This window comes from Tigriopus californicus, chromosome 8 (genome assembly GCF_007210705.1).
Source record: "Tigriopus californicus strain San Diego chromosome 8, Tcal_SD_v2.1, whole genome shotgun sequence".
In the NCBI taxonomy this organism is placed as follows: domain Eukaryota; kingdom Metazoa; phylum Arthropoda; class Copepoda; order Harpacticoida; family Harpacticidae; genus Tigriopus; species Tigriopus californicus.
In genome coordinates this window covers 11,638,348-11,650,848 of record NC_081447.1, presented here as the reverse complement: position 1 = coordinate 11,650,848, position 12,501 = coordinate 11,638,348, and the positions used below count along the sequence as shown (strand labels likewise).

At 37.3% G+C, this 12,501-nt stretch overlaps 1 protein-coding gene across 1 annotated transcript in view; it reads left to right on the top strand.

Annotated features, from left to right (window-relative positions):
• The window catches only part of LOC131885059 (uncharacterized), a gene marked incomplete in the record, with an annotated part of 7,184 nt that extends 4,374 nt beyond the window's left edge, over positions 1 to 2,810 (top strand). Inside the window, 1 exon segment of the mRNA XM_059232982.1 lies at positions 2,576 to 2,810. Coding sequence (XP_059088965.1) covers positions 2,576 to 2,719 — 144 coding nt within the window.
• Positions 2,811 to 12,501: the final 9,691 nt, after the last annotated feature.

Below are 12,501 nucleotides of genomic sequence, written 5' to 3'. Positions count from 1 at the left end.
AATGAAACACTCTGTTGGGCCTTTTGAGGTTGATGGGGCAGCCATTAGCAATGTAGAGACTATGGCTAACATGCTTGGAGATCAGTTCTCAAGTGTGTTTTCAACCCCACTGAGTTCGGAAGCAACAGCCAATTGCTCTGAAGATGAGTCTAATGAGATTGATAAGGTTGGTCAAATTGAGCGTTTAGATGATTTTGAAGTCACAGATCAAGATGCTTTAGAGGCCATCAGGGACTTGAGGCTTTCGAGCTCTCCTGGTCCTGATGGGGTGACATCTCAGTTTCTGATGAGATGCTCACTGGTTCTCGCTCCTGTTTTCTCGTACTTGATGCGTTGCATCTTGGATCAGGGCAAGTTTCCATTTTCACTAAAGTTAGCTCATGTTTTTCCAATGTTTAAAGGGGGAGATAAGTCACTCCCCAACAACTACAGGCCGATTTCTCTCACTTCGAATATTGCGAAGGTGTTTGAGAGGATCATGAAGTCCAAACTTGTTGAATTTCTTGATATTCATGAAGTCCTTCCTCCTAGCCAGCATGGGTTCCGAGCACATTTTAGCACGGTTAGCCAACTGATTGAACATATTGAGCAAGTTATTGAGGGACTAGAGAGCCATGAATCAGTTGATGTAGTCTATCTCGACTTTGCCAAGGCCTTTGACAAGGTAGATCATGGTCTTTTAGTTAACAGGCTCCATGAGATTGGGATCCAAGGCAAGGTTCTCAATTGGTTAAAAAGTTTCATTTCTGGTAGGAAGCAATTGGTTAAGGTTGAGGGATCCTTTAGTGACATACATGATGTCAAGTCAGGTGTTCCCCAAGGCTCCATCTTAGGGCCCCTCCTTTTTATAATATCAGTTGTCCCGCTTCAAAAGCTTAGTATTACTGCCAGTCGCTCTTCTTATGCTGACGATACAAAGTTAGTTTTTGGTAGGAATGGCCAAGATTCCAGTAGCCTTGCAAAGGACTTAAATCGAATCTACTCTTGGGTAACTGAGAGTAATATGGCCCTGAACGGAATGAAATTCCGCTCAATGACATTTGGGTCAACTCCTTTAAATACTCCACTCGTAGATAATGGAGGTAAAGATATTGAGCAGGTCTCATCTATGAAAGATCTTGGTGTAGTCCTCCAAAATAATGGAAAGTTCGATGAGCATATCCAGTTGAAGGTGGGTAAAGCTTTTCAAATGTGTGGTTGGATATATCGCACGTTTAAGTCCAGAGATAGCATCACGATGCTAACTCTGTTCAAGTCGAGTGTTCAGCCACATCTTGAACATGCTTCACCCATTTGGGCTCCAATGAGTTCAGCAGGCTTGCAAAAGGTCGAGCAAGTCAAAGATGTTTGACGTGGAATATCACAGGAATGAGAGAGCTCTCATATTGGGAGAGGCTAAAAAAGTTGGGACTGTACAGTGTTCAGGGAAGGTACGAAAGGTATCTGTTACTGTACGTCTTCAAAAGCATCCATGAGTTTTGTCCCAATCCAAGATTTAGGGTCAACTCTAGTGACCGTAGAGGCTTAATGTGCGTTGTGAGAGCACCTTCAAGTCTTCGAGAATCCAGGCTAGTTCGAACAATAAAGTCCACATCTCTTCTGTCTAGGGCTCCTTCATTGTTTAATTTGCTTCCCTCTAATATTCGTAGGGATTACGTAGGACTTCAGGCAACATTTTTCAAGTTAGGCTTGGACAATTTTTTAAAAAAACGTTCCGTACATGCAAAGACTAACTTGGCCTGTCAACTCAAATACAGACGAATTATAACCTTTCATTTATGTAGTTCCTGGGATTACATTCCCTGTAGAGGTTAGAAAAGCTCGTGAAAAACCAAACCAAAGAAAGAAGGGGGAAAATCAAATTTAAACGTTGCAGTTTCAGTAAAAAATTGTGAGAATGCATTGAGCAACAGCTGGGCTTTTGCAAGATGAATGGTCCACTTTTCGTCAAAATTGTTCAAGTCTTGAGAGCATGGTTGTAAGTTACCTAACAGTATTCCGAGTACCGTGCAGAATACCGGGCTCTTTTGTGACAGGAATTCAAAGATGTAAAATCGGTTATGAGTCTGGAGTAAAAACGCCCAGACGCGTCAGACATAAAATTCTTGGCTCGAAGCAGTTTATATTCAGAACTAAGCATGTTTTGTGTGATAACATTTTTTGCGATGGTCATTAAGTTTGCAGTCATAAAATCAGTAAGCTAAGATGAATTGACCTTTTTTGTAATTTTTTTTTCGCATTTTTTCATGCCTTTGAGCAAAATTGGATTTGAAAGTAGGAGTTGGCAGATCTTGAACGGATTAAAAAAATCTTCAAAGCGCAACATAATTGATGAATTTGTACGAATTTACCCATTTTTTTTAAACGGGGATAAATGTTTTTACAAATTTCAGCCTAAAAAACTGATTGACTGAGGAAGTAAAAAATTGGGCTAAATGTTTCCCCGATCATTCCGCAAAAATGCAATTTTAACTAAAATGTTCAGATCCTTCATATTAACGGATCTTACGCTAATGTTACAACACTCCGACTTCCCTCAATTATCACATTGTTTAAATGTTCTCGTATTTCAGCACAAACCCGTCCTTTCCGCGTGTTGTTCAAGACTGACGCCGACGAAATGACTGAAAGAATCACAGCAGTGGTTGCAAATGAACAAGCCGGCTTTCCGGGGGGGATTATTGGATTCCATCTGAACTATGCTCTTCAAGATTGCTAAATAGATTACTCACCTGTCATTTGTAACTTTGATGTTGTTAGACCTAACTGTGCCGTGTTTTGTCAAAAATATAATTGTGACTGACTGTTGGTTATCATTTGGAAGCATTTTTTCTACGTAGAATCAACCTCGATACGTGTTTACCCGTGACCATTCTAAAATCACAAGATATCTCAAAAAGAGTAGTATATATATATGCGTTCCAGAGCATTTCAATTTTTTATGAGATTTTAATGGATGGGGGTCTGTGTAAAAATCACCATATTCTCATTTTCATCACATTTTATTGTAGTAAAATTACTAAAACATTCATTGTAGTTTATTCTTTCTTTATCTTCTTAATCAGCTGGTGTGATTGGTCAATGATGAGACCCAGGGGCATTCCCAAGCCCACGCCTCCCCCTACCGTCACTGAGGTTGTAAAACCTCTCAGTAACTCGCGAAGTCTGTTTTGGGCTTCTGGGTCTTCTGCGGCGACGAAGCCTTTATCCCCCAAAACGGAGATCAGCTCTTCGATCTACCCCGCTCGAGCAGTTACACCGACGTGAGGCTGTTGAACGCCTATGGGAGGCTGCTGAACGCCGATGTGAGGCTGCTGAACGCCGATGTGAGGCTGCTGAACGCCGATGTGAGGCTGCTGAACGCCGATGTGAGGCTGCTGAACGCCGATGTGAGGCTGCTGAACGCCGATGTGAGGCTGCTGAACGCCGATGTGAGGCTGCTGAACGCCGATGTGAGGCTGCTGAACGCCGATGTGAGGCTGCTGAACGCCGATGTGAGGCTGCTGAACGCCGATGTGAGGCTGCTGAACGCCGATGTGAGGCTGCTGAACGCCGATGTGAGGCTGCTGAACGCCGATGTGAGGCTGCTGAACGCCGATGTGAGGCTGCTGAACGCCGATGTGAGGCTGCTGAACGCCGATGTGAGGCTGCTGAACGCCGACGTCAAGCGACTGGGGATCGCTGCGCTGAGTTCCGTTTCGCAGGACGTATTTGTCGTAGAGGACGAACGCGACAAAGCCCATGGTCACCCAAGGGCGCACCCGACGATCCCGATGACGACTTCTCGATTTATGTGACTGGATGCAGGCTGGCCAGGTTTTTTTCAGCCAGCAATGCTAGCTCGTGCAAAATCAATGCTAAAAAATGCTAATTGGAATTCGAAAATGCTAGAAAAATGCTACTCTTTTATAAGAAAAGCAAAGTATTCATGGTGCTCATAAAGAACTTCAGTTTCACAATTCAATTATATTTGGCACTCTTTGACAGGATATGTTCAGGCGACATCTTGAAAATTATACTTTTAGAAAAAAAAACATTTGAAAAAGGCAAAAATCTAAAGAAAAACCTGGCAGTGAAAATTGATTCAGTTGCGTTTATGATATTCTCCTAATTTTGAACCCTGAGACTTAGAAGGGGACACCAAAAAGTGACAAGTTTTATTTGAGCAAAAATGTATTTTCAGGATTTGAACAAGGTTTTTTTACACACAATTAAAATTGATCTTATCGGCAAAAAATGTTCATCTTGGGCGAGATTAGATCAAGAAAATAAGATAAAATGTTTTTTGATCGTGCATCATGCTTCAAAGCGGAAGAGCTGCAATAAGTTTCTTTATCCATAGAGCTCAATTGTTGTCAATCTCTTCTATTTTGATTTTTTTTGCTATTTGTGAATCTTGTGATTTGGTTTACCTCAAATGTGGGGGGGGATACTTTTCGGAGAACAATGTCATTAACCAAAACATGTATGTTTGTTTGAATTTTATAGTGAAATTAACCCATACTTACATTTACTTAATGATTTATACTTCTTCATTAAACACTCACTGACCATTTTAATCAATTGTTTAATTTGTGTTAGCCAACCCAAAATCTTTTGGTGGGCCAAAAATCTGTTTACAAACAGAAATTAGGCTAAACCTCCTTTTGAATTGAGAAGCAATTAGAATAAATCATTTTGCATCCTTCATGTAAAGTAAACAGTGGAATTAGCTTTTTGGCTACAGCGTATCAATTTCATTCAACGGGAAAGGGATCCTATGAAAGAACATTGTTAACACCGCCAAATGTAGTTCACTTTCTTTTTTTCTTTTGCTTTTCTTCCCTTTTGGTCATGTTTTGAAATGATGAAGTGAAATAATGCTAGAAAAATGCTAAAATGCTAGACAAGATCTCACAATGCTTGGACTATGCAAATAATGCTAGTTTGGTGCTAAAAAACAGAACAATGCTAATAAAAAAATTGCAATGCTAGCGGCTTTGAATTAATGCTAATTTTCAAAAATTAGCATCGAAAAATGCTACCTGGTCAGCCTGACTGGATGCCACTTCCATTATGATTCCTCCACTCCAACCCTCGATGTAGACGTTAGTTGCCATCTCGGATGAGAAACAGCTGAAAAAGAAGCTGCCGTAGAGGTTGCATGATTTTAAGCTTCTTCGTGCGTGATCAGTCTCATTTAGTCCCTACTTATGCAATACGTTAAAAATATATGACTTCATGAAGAGAACCATATGTAATAACCAAGAAGAACGAAATACATGAAAACCTCAGCTTAAATGGTCAATTGCTCATTTTTTTCTATATAAAATCAATAAATCATCAGTAAGAGGAACATGCATTGTAAGTTTAAGAACAATTGGGGCTAGCGTTGGTTGACAAGTAATGTTCAATAAAAATTTGGTACAGTGCAGCCAGCATATATCACCTATGCTAATAATGCCAATTCCCTTATATTGTTGTTATCTCAAAGTCCCAATTCATTCTTTTTTTTTGCAGACATCCATACCACACACTTAAACTTACTGAACTTTTATTTTGATAAATTATTTGATTGACCAATGAGTTAGCGTTGGCAGAGCTGGCTAGTCCGTGAATATAGGGTTGATCAGGAAATTTCATCAAAAACTTGTCCAATTCTGACTTAAATCCTACTACCGGAACAACACCTACATACTCCCTATGAACATTTGAGGGCAGCAAATTGAACAATGAAGGAGCCCAAGAAAGAAGAGAGTTGGACTTCATTGATCAAATTAGGCTGGATTCTCATTCTTTCAGTTTTTAGCATCAATTGATTCCATTTTTGGAATTCTAAACTTTGAAATGTGATAACACACTACTACTAAATAAGCTTGTTTATTGTACTATTGAAAAAGATTTTCTAGTCTTGTCAATTCAATCTTGAAAATAGAAACAAAACAAAGATAAAATCTGGTCATTTTGCCTGCTAATTATCTTCATAAAACGTTATATTATTGTTAAATGTTGCCCAATGATGCAGTTCTAGTCATGCTTTTATGTGAAATATCCTGCGCATTTTAATACATTCTCATGGTCATTGACTCCACCAAATTTTTATCAGTTCTTTTATACCCTCCCCACAATAAAAAGTTAAATTAAAGTTTCAAGTAAACCATAGTTTCAATATGCCTCCAAAACAAGTCAAAGCAAGGAAGCTATTTCAAAACCCTACGATGATTTTCAAAGATGCCGCTATTGACAACTCAGGGGCCTCCTACATCCCAAAGACTTAATGTTGCAATGTCATTGGTTAAAAGAAGTTCACTGAAACGGAAGTCGACAATAGAGATATTCTGCACGTATTGTCAATCCTGCTTCAGATTCCCAAACCATAGATGGGTATAAAATAAAGCTAATCACGCGCAAAGAAACTACAAATTGCGCAACGTCTGCGGCAGCTTCTTTTTCAGCTGTTTCGCATCCGAGATGGCAACTAACGTCTACAAACCCTCGAACCCTCCAGCAGTGTGGTGTCTCATCAGCTGAAGTAGAGAGCCGAGAGGAAGGGAAACAGGGATACCAGGTTTGAATGCCTGCTATCGGCCAAAACTAATTTGTTTTTCGGCCAAAAAATTTGAAAAACGGCCAATGATTTTTTTTGCAGAATAGGTAAAATATAACTAAAAACCCTGCATTAAAGCGTTTCTAATGCTTGTGATGGTTTAACTGCAGATTTTAGAGTCTCCGTGGACAAGACAAATGCTCCGCTGTTCTTGCGAGAGAATGAATAAGACATAATTAAATGATTCATGTAGTTTTAGCTTCTCCAAACTCGTTGCGTTGGGTACTAGAGCCAAGCAAAAGTTTAATTGGATTAGACTCTACATAAAGTTAGCAAAGGGCTTATTCAATTAAACTGTCACCTTGATGTCTCGCTGCACCCTGTGAGTGCGCGCAAACGCTCAGTGCTGCACACTACATCTAGTCACCAAAGTCTAATTCAATTAGACTCTATGGGCACATGCTCAGCTGTGCAACCGCTGCTCCTTTGGACAAATAATCATGTAGTTTTAGCTTCCCAAAAAAACGTTTGGTACTAGAGCCAGACAACCACGTCAAGGTAGTACATGTTCTGTCTGGTATGCTTCATGAGCATGTACCTAGTCAGATTCATGTGTGCTCTGTCCACCCTGCAGTTCAATACTTGTACTATAGTCCCATTCAAGATTAGTATCCTCCATATAATCTTTTGTTTTCACCACTTCGCGGGCGGGTAAAGTTGCTTCTGATTCCACTTCTGTTTTCTCTTCAATTTGTGCATCCAAAGAAATCTTGCCAAAGTCATACTTCCTTTGTGCTATGTATTCTGTTATAAATTTATGATTATGCACTAGGAGAGTGAAGTCAGCACCAATGACACTTAATCTTGGACATTTTTCAAGAAGCTCTGATAATTTCACATATTTGTACAACATGCTCTTGCACTTTCAAGAAAATTTAAATGACAAGGCCTTTTTTGTCAAGATAAATCTTAATCATTTTCCCAATGAGCAGCTGAGAGTATAGTTTGAAACAACCACTTGCCTTTTCCTTTTCACTTAAGTAGTCTCTTATTTTTGTTTCTTCTTCTCTGAAAGCATCTATATCACCAGAATAGAAAAGTTGCTCAATTTTTCTCATTTCTGAAGTAGTGCCAGTAAATGTCCTGCTCACTGTAGCGTTTTCATCAATGAGATGCATTAATTTCCCTTGCTGTTCACTAATTTGCTTTGGTTTCTGTAATTCATCTATGTTAGGAGGTTGGTCTTTAAATTCACTAAGTATTTGGTCCAAAAGCTTATCCAAACAATCCCTGGTCGTGGACTTCACTTTTGAAGGATGTTTCTTCATAAATTTGGTTAGTATTTGAAGTTTTTTGAGTGTTTTTGCGTTGTTTTGTGAACAAATGACCTTCTAAATGAACTTAAACAGGAAAAGAAACATTATGAAACTGTTTATAAAAAATATAAAATATTTCATAAAACCTTATACACAACTCAACTTGCATGTAATTCATCATCAGTTATATCTGCAACCTGCACTGCAGGGGGCTTATTAACTGGATTTGGTGCAGCCGTTGCTGTTCCATTAGGTTTTGTAAGTGTGGCATTGACATTGAAAGAAGAACTTCGTTCAAAATCACAACTTGTAGGAAACTTGGAAACTTTAAAAGCTGAATTCATTGAGCAAGGAAAAAAACTAGCATTTCTTGAGGCTATGCAGCGGGATGCGCCTCTGGCTACAGCGCTACAGCCAAGCACGCAACACCTAAGCTAGTGTGCAGGGGGCAAAGCCCGCTCAAAAGTAATTTAAAGTTCAGGTAACCAAAGTTAAAATGAACATTTTACGAAACTATGCACTTCTAAATATTATTTTTTAACATATTTTTCTAGTACCTGTTGTACACATGCACTTGTGCACGATGAGCAAAGCTCGCTTGTTGAACATTGTAAAAATGGTGGTTTTCTTTTGGTTAATAATGCTGGTGATCAAAATTGTTTCTGCCATGGAACTGGGTTTTATGGAATTGATTACAATATTCCATGTCCTCCGTCTTATCCTACAGAATGTATTCAAATTTAAATAAAATATGACAAAGATTTATTGCAATAATATGTAGTAAATTTTTATTAACTTGATCGCTCGCTGCGCTTGCGCTGCGCTTACCTCTTTTGTCGTACCCCTAAACCAAGTTTTCTTTTTGCAAGCATAACACCACCAACCAATCCTGCTTCAGCTCGATCTTTCAAAGTGCTAGTTGAGTTCCGCGCAAGCACAAGATTAAATGCTTCATCCTAAAGTTTTTTATCAAAAACATGACGATCTTTGGTATCTTTGAAAATTGAATAAGCCATATCATGAAATTGAGCAGCTCTATCTAATTCATTTACTGGAACATCTCCTTTGAGCAATCTTTCTTTAACTTTTGTACCAGGTCCAGTAAATTTATGACCTGGTATATGCATTTCTGGTTACATTTTTGAGTTTAATAAATCATTTACTACCCCATGACCTATTTTTTTACCAGCCTGTGCTGTATTTGCTGAAACAAACTGTGATTGTTTGCTGTTGCATACCGTACACATACCTTTTAAAATGTATTGCTTTCCTTCACCACCTTTGGGACGATTTTGCTCATGTAATTGAAGATTTGTTGATAAAGTTTTCTTTTTACACCTTAGGCAGTATATAGATCAATTAGGAAGGTTGGACATATTTTTTAAATAACAGCTCAGCATTTAAGTTATTGTTTTTATGCGCCGGTTCCAAAAGTTTTTTATAACATATGTCATAAGGGGTGATGTCTTGGTTCCTACATTGAATGTAGAAACAAGCATACAACCCACAAAGACTGCTCTTTGCATTCTGATGTTGTCTTACATTATACCAATCTATTCGTTTTTCCAAACATTTTGGAGGTGGTAATCCAAAAGAGTCATAATATTTATTGTTATAAACAGCTACCCAATGTGTTCCAGGATCAGTGAACTCATCTAAGTTTAAGATAAAGCAACCTTCTAAAGGTAGCTTTTCATCTCGCATAAAACATCCTCTAAAATCTTTTTCATTTTGTAAAATCTTTATAATATCATGATTAGGTAACCTTGCTTTAGTTTCTCCTGGGTAAAAAAACGCCTCTAGCAGATTTTCTAGGTAAATAAGCCCCTTTTCCAGTGCTAGCTTGCAGCAGATTTTCCACTTTTTTATTATGCCGTTTGGCTTCAGATTCAATTTTATCATTGTGTTTTTTATCATTCACTGCCTTTGCAATTCCACCAGCTGTCCCAGCCATACTTGCTGCAGCACCAATGCCTGCCAACAGAGTAGGTATTGTTATGATAAATCCTCCATTTTTTCTAGTTGTGTTTTTGATATTTTTAAATCTTTTGATGTTCCAGCATACTTTGCATTGTTTAACTGGTTTACTTGTGTTTGTGTTAAAAGTAAATGATGATTGGCTTTTTTTGAAGGATCTATTCTTACTATACATGGTTCATTAAGTTTTAATTTTTTCAGCTGTGACTCTGTTATATGAATAGGTGAATTGATATATGTTGTTTTCCGTGTGGTCATGATTTTATATTTATTTTATGCATGTAAATCTTAAAGTAATTTTTATCTTATTACTCTCATCTTTTTACTTTCTAGATTTAATGTGGCCTCTTTGTGATTGTATATCAAAACCCAAACTAGATAGTCATGTGCAGGGATTTCTCTAAACCTTAGGTTAACTACAATGTTGGGCAATTGGGTATTTTCATACAACTCTGGTTTATGGTGTGAAACATCAATATGAAATATTGGAAATAATTTTCGAAAAGTCTCAAAATCTATTTTAGTCATGTATCCACTACATTGAAGAAATCTATCATAAATTTCTGTAATTTCCCTGTTTGTAAAATTATTCTTTATTTCTTTATCTGGGAATTGAACACTATTAATTTCAACATTCACACTTTATACATTAATATTATCAAATCTCATTGAAGAGTGATTTTGGGATGTATTTCTATTAAGGTTTTGCAATGCAACAAAGACTCTTTCTGGCTTATGAATAGTGCTTGAGAGTGACAATCGGACCTCTAAATTTTTGGGAGGTTGATTTCTATATACATTGAGTGCTGACCATGATAGATTATGTGATGAATCTTTAGCTAACTGAGTCTCTAATTTTGCCATAATACTCAAAGATGGTTCAGCATAAGGCATCATCCAAACACATTTTGTTATGGCAACTTGGCCATTTGCCACAGCATTAGCCTTTTGAACTAACCTTTCTGGTTTGTTTAAAGTAAATTTAATTCCATGTTTAACTCCTCTGAAAATGTGATCTACTTGATCACAAAAAGGAAAAATACGATTCAGGGGTAACACAAATTTAAAGTACCTGAGCAATTTCGCACAAAAGTTCTTCGATCCTTATCTTTGTTCAAAAACCAGAGTTGAGTATGTTTCACAGCATTTAGTTTTTCTTCACTTGTGTATTTTAGAATGTTATTGACTAAAGTAGCAATTCCCAAATGATCTATTCTTTCAATTTCTTTATCATCAATGTAATATCGAGCTTCCTCAAATATGTTAAAACCATTATCAGATAAGGATACATCTTCAGCTACTACAGCTGCGGCTGCACCAACAGCAGCTCTGTCTTGCCAAACATATTGATTGCCATCCTCGTTTCTCAGTCTGATAGTTAAATTTAAATAAGACTCACTTGGCAATAACCACAAATCTTCATTATTGGTAGTAAAAGAATAGTGATCTGAATTTTCTAGTGTCCCAGCTCCATGACTATCCTCATACACTTTAGTATTATCATATTTAACTATTGAGGTGTCTTTAGCAGCTATTGAAGGAAATTCCCAAATTGGCGATTCAGTTTCTTGTAAGAAAGTGTTCATTTTTTATTGTTTGGTGAAACTCTTAAAACAAAGAGAGAGATAAAATCCCAGAGAATTAGAAGCAAAGTTAATGCTTATGATTGGATCAATAAAAGCTGGAAACACAAGCAGAGAGCTAAAAAGTGATGTTAGGAGGATTCTTGATGAAATGTTAAAAATCAATTACATCACGCTCAAACAACACAGTATCAAAAAACTGCCGCAGGTGGTTAGCGCTAGCACTCAGGAATAGCACTTGCACTGCAAAGTGAGCGCAGCGAGCCGTGATCCTCGCGTTGCTCATAACGATCACCCTTTTAATTGAAAACAGCGCACAAGTGCGCTAAAGGTAAATAAACTTTCACAAAATAGATTATTCAATGCAAGTGAGTGCGGCGCAAGCGCCTGAATATAATTATGTTTTTATTAACTGTTGACAAACCCGTATATAGATATGATTTTCACTCAAATCATCCACTGATCTTAGGTAAAAATCCTGAAATTGGATTAAAAAGCATATTTTTATGGTACACATACCCTAACGTTTCTGAGAATATGGCAATATAACAAAGTTGTTAACCTTATAACAATCTACACATCATCACAATTCCAAAGGATTATGAAATAAATACTCTTTCCAGATATTTAAACAAACAACTTTCTGATGAATACAACAAGCTTAATGAAATTTTTGGTGAACAAACGGAAAAAGAACTCTATTGCACTTGGGTGTAAATGAATCGACTTTTAAATGTTATGTAAAATTGATAGAGGGAGCACAAATGGACTTTTCTGAAGGAAGTTTACATAAACTTTTAGGTTTAGAGCCTAAAGTATATGATCAACCTTATGAAGAAGGGACTGGTATAATTAACATCACTAGAGGTGTTGATCGAATTTTCATACGTTGTAATCTTGTTGAAAGAAATTATCAACCAGAAATGAAAGATGTTTTGTTTGATATTTTACCTTTTGCAAAACCAGGGTCGGCAATTCAAGAAAAAATAGAAAAAATAGAATATTACAAATGTAGAGATTCTATTATCAGACATATAGAATTAAAAGTAACAGATTCTAAGGCAAGCTTATAGATCTTACAGACCATTATCAATAAAAT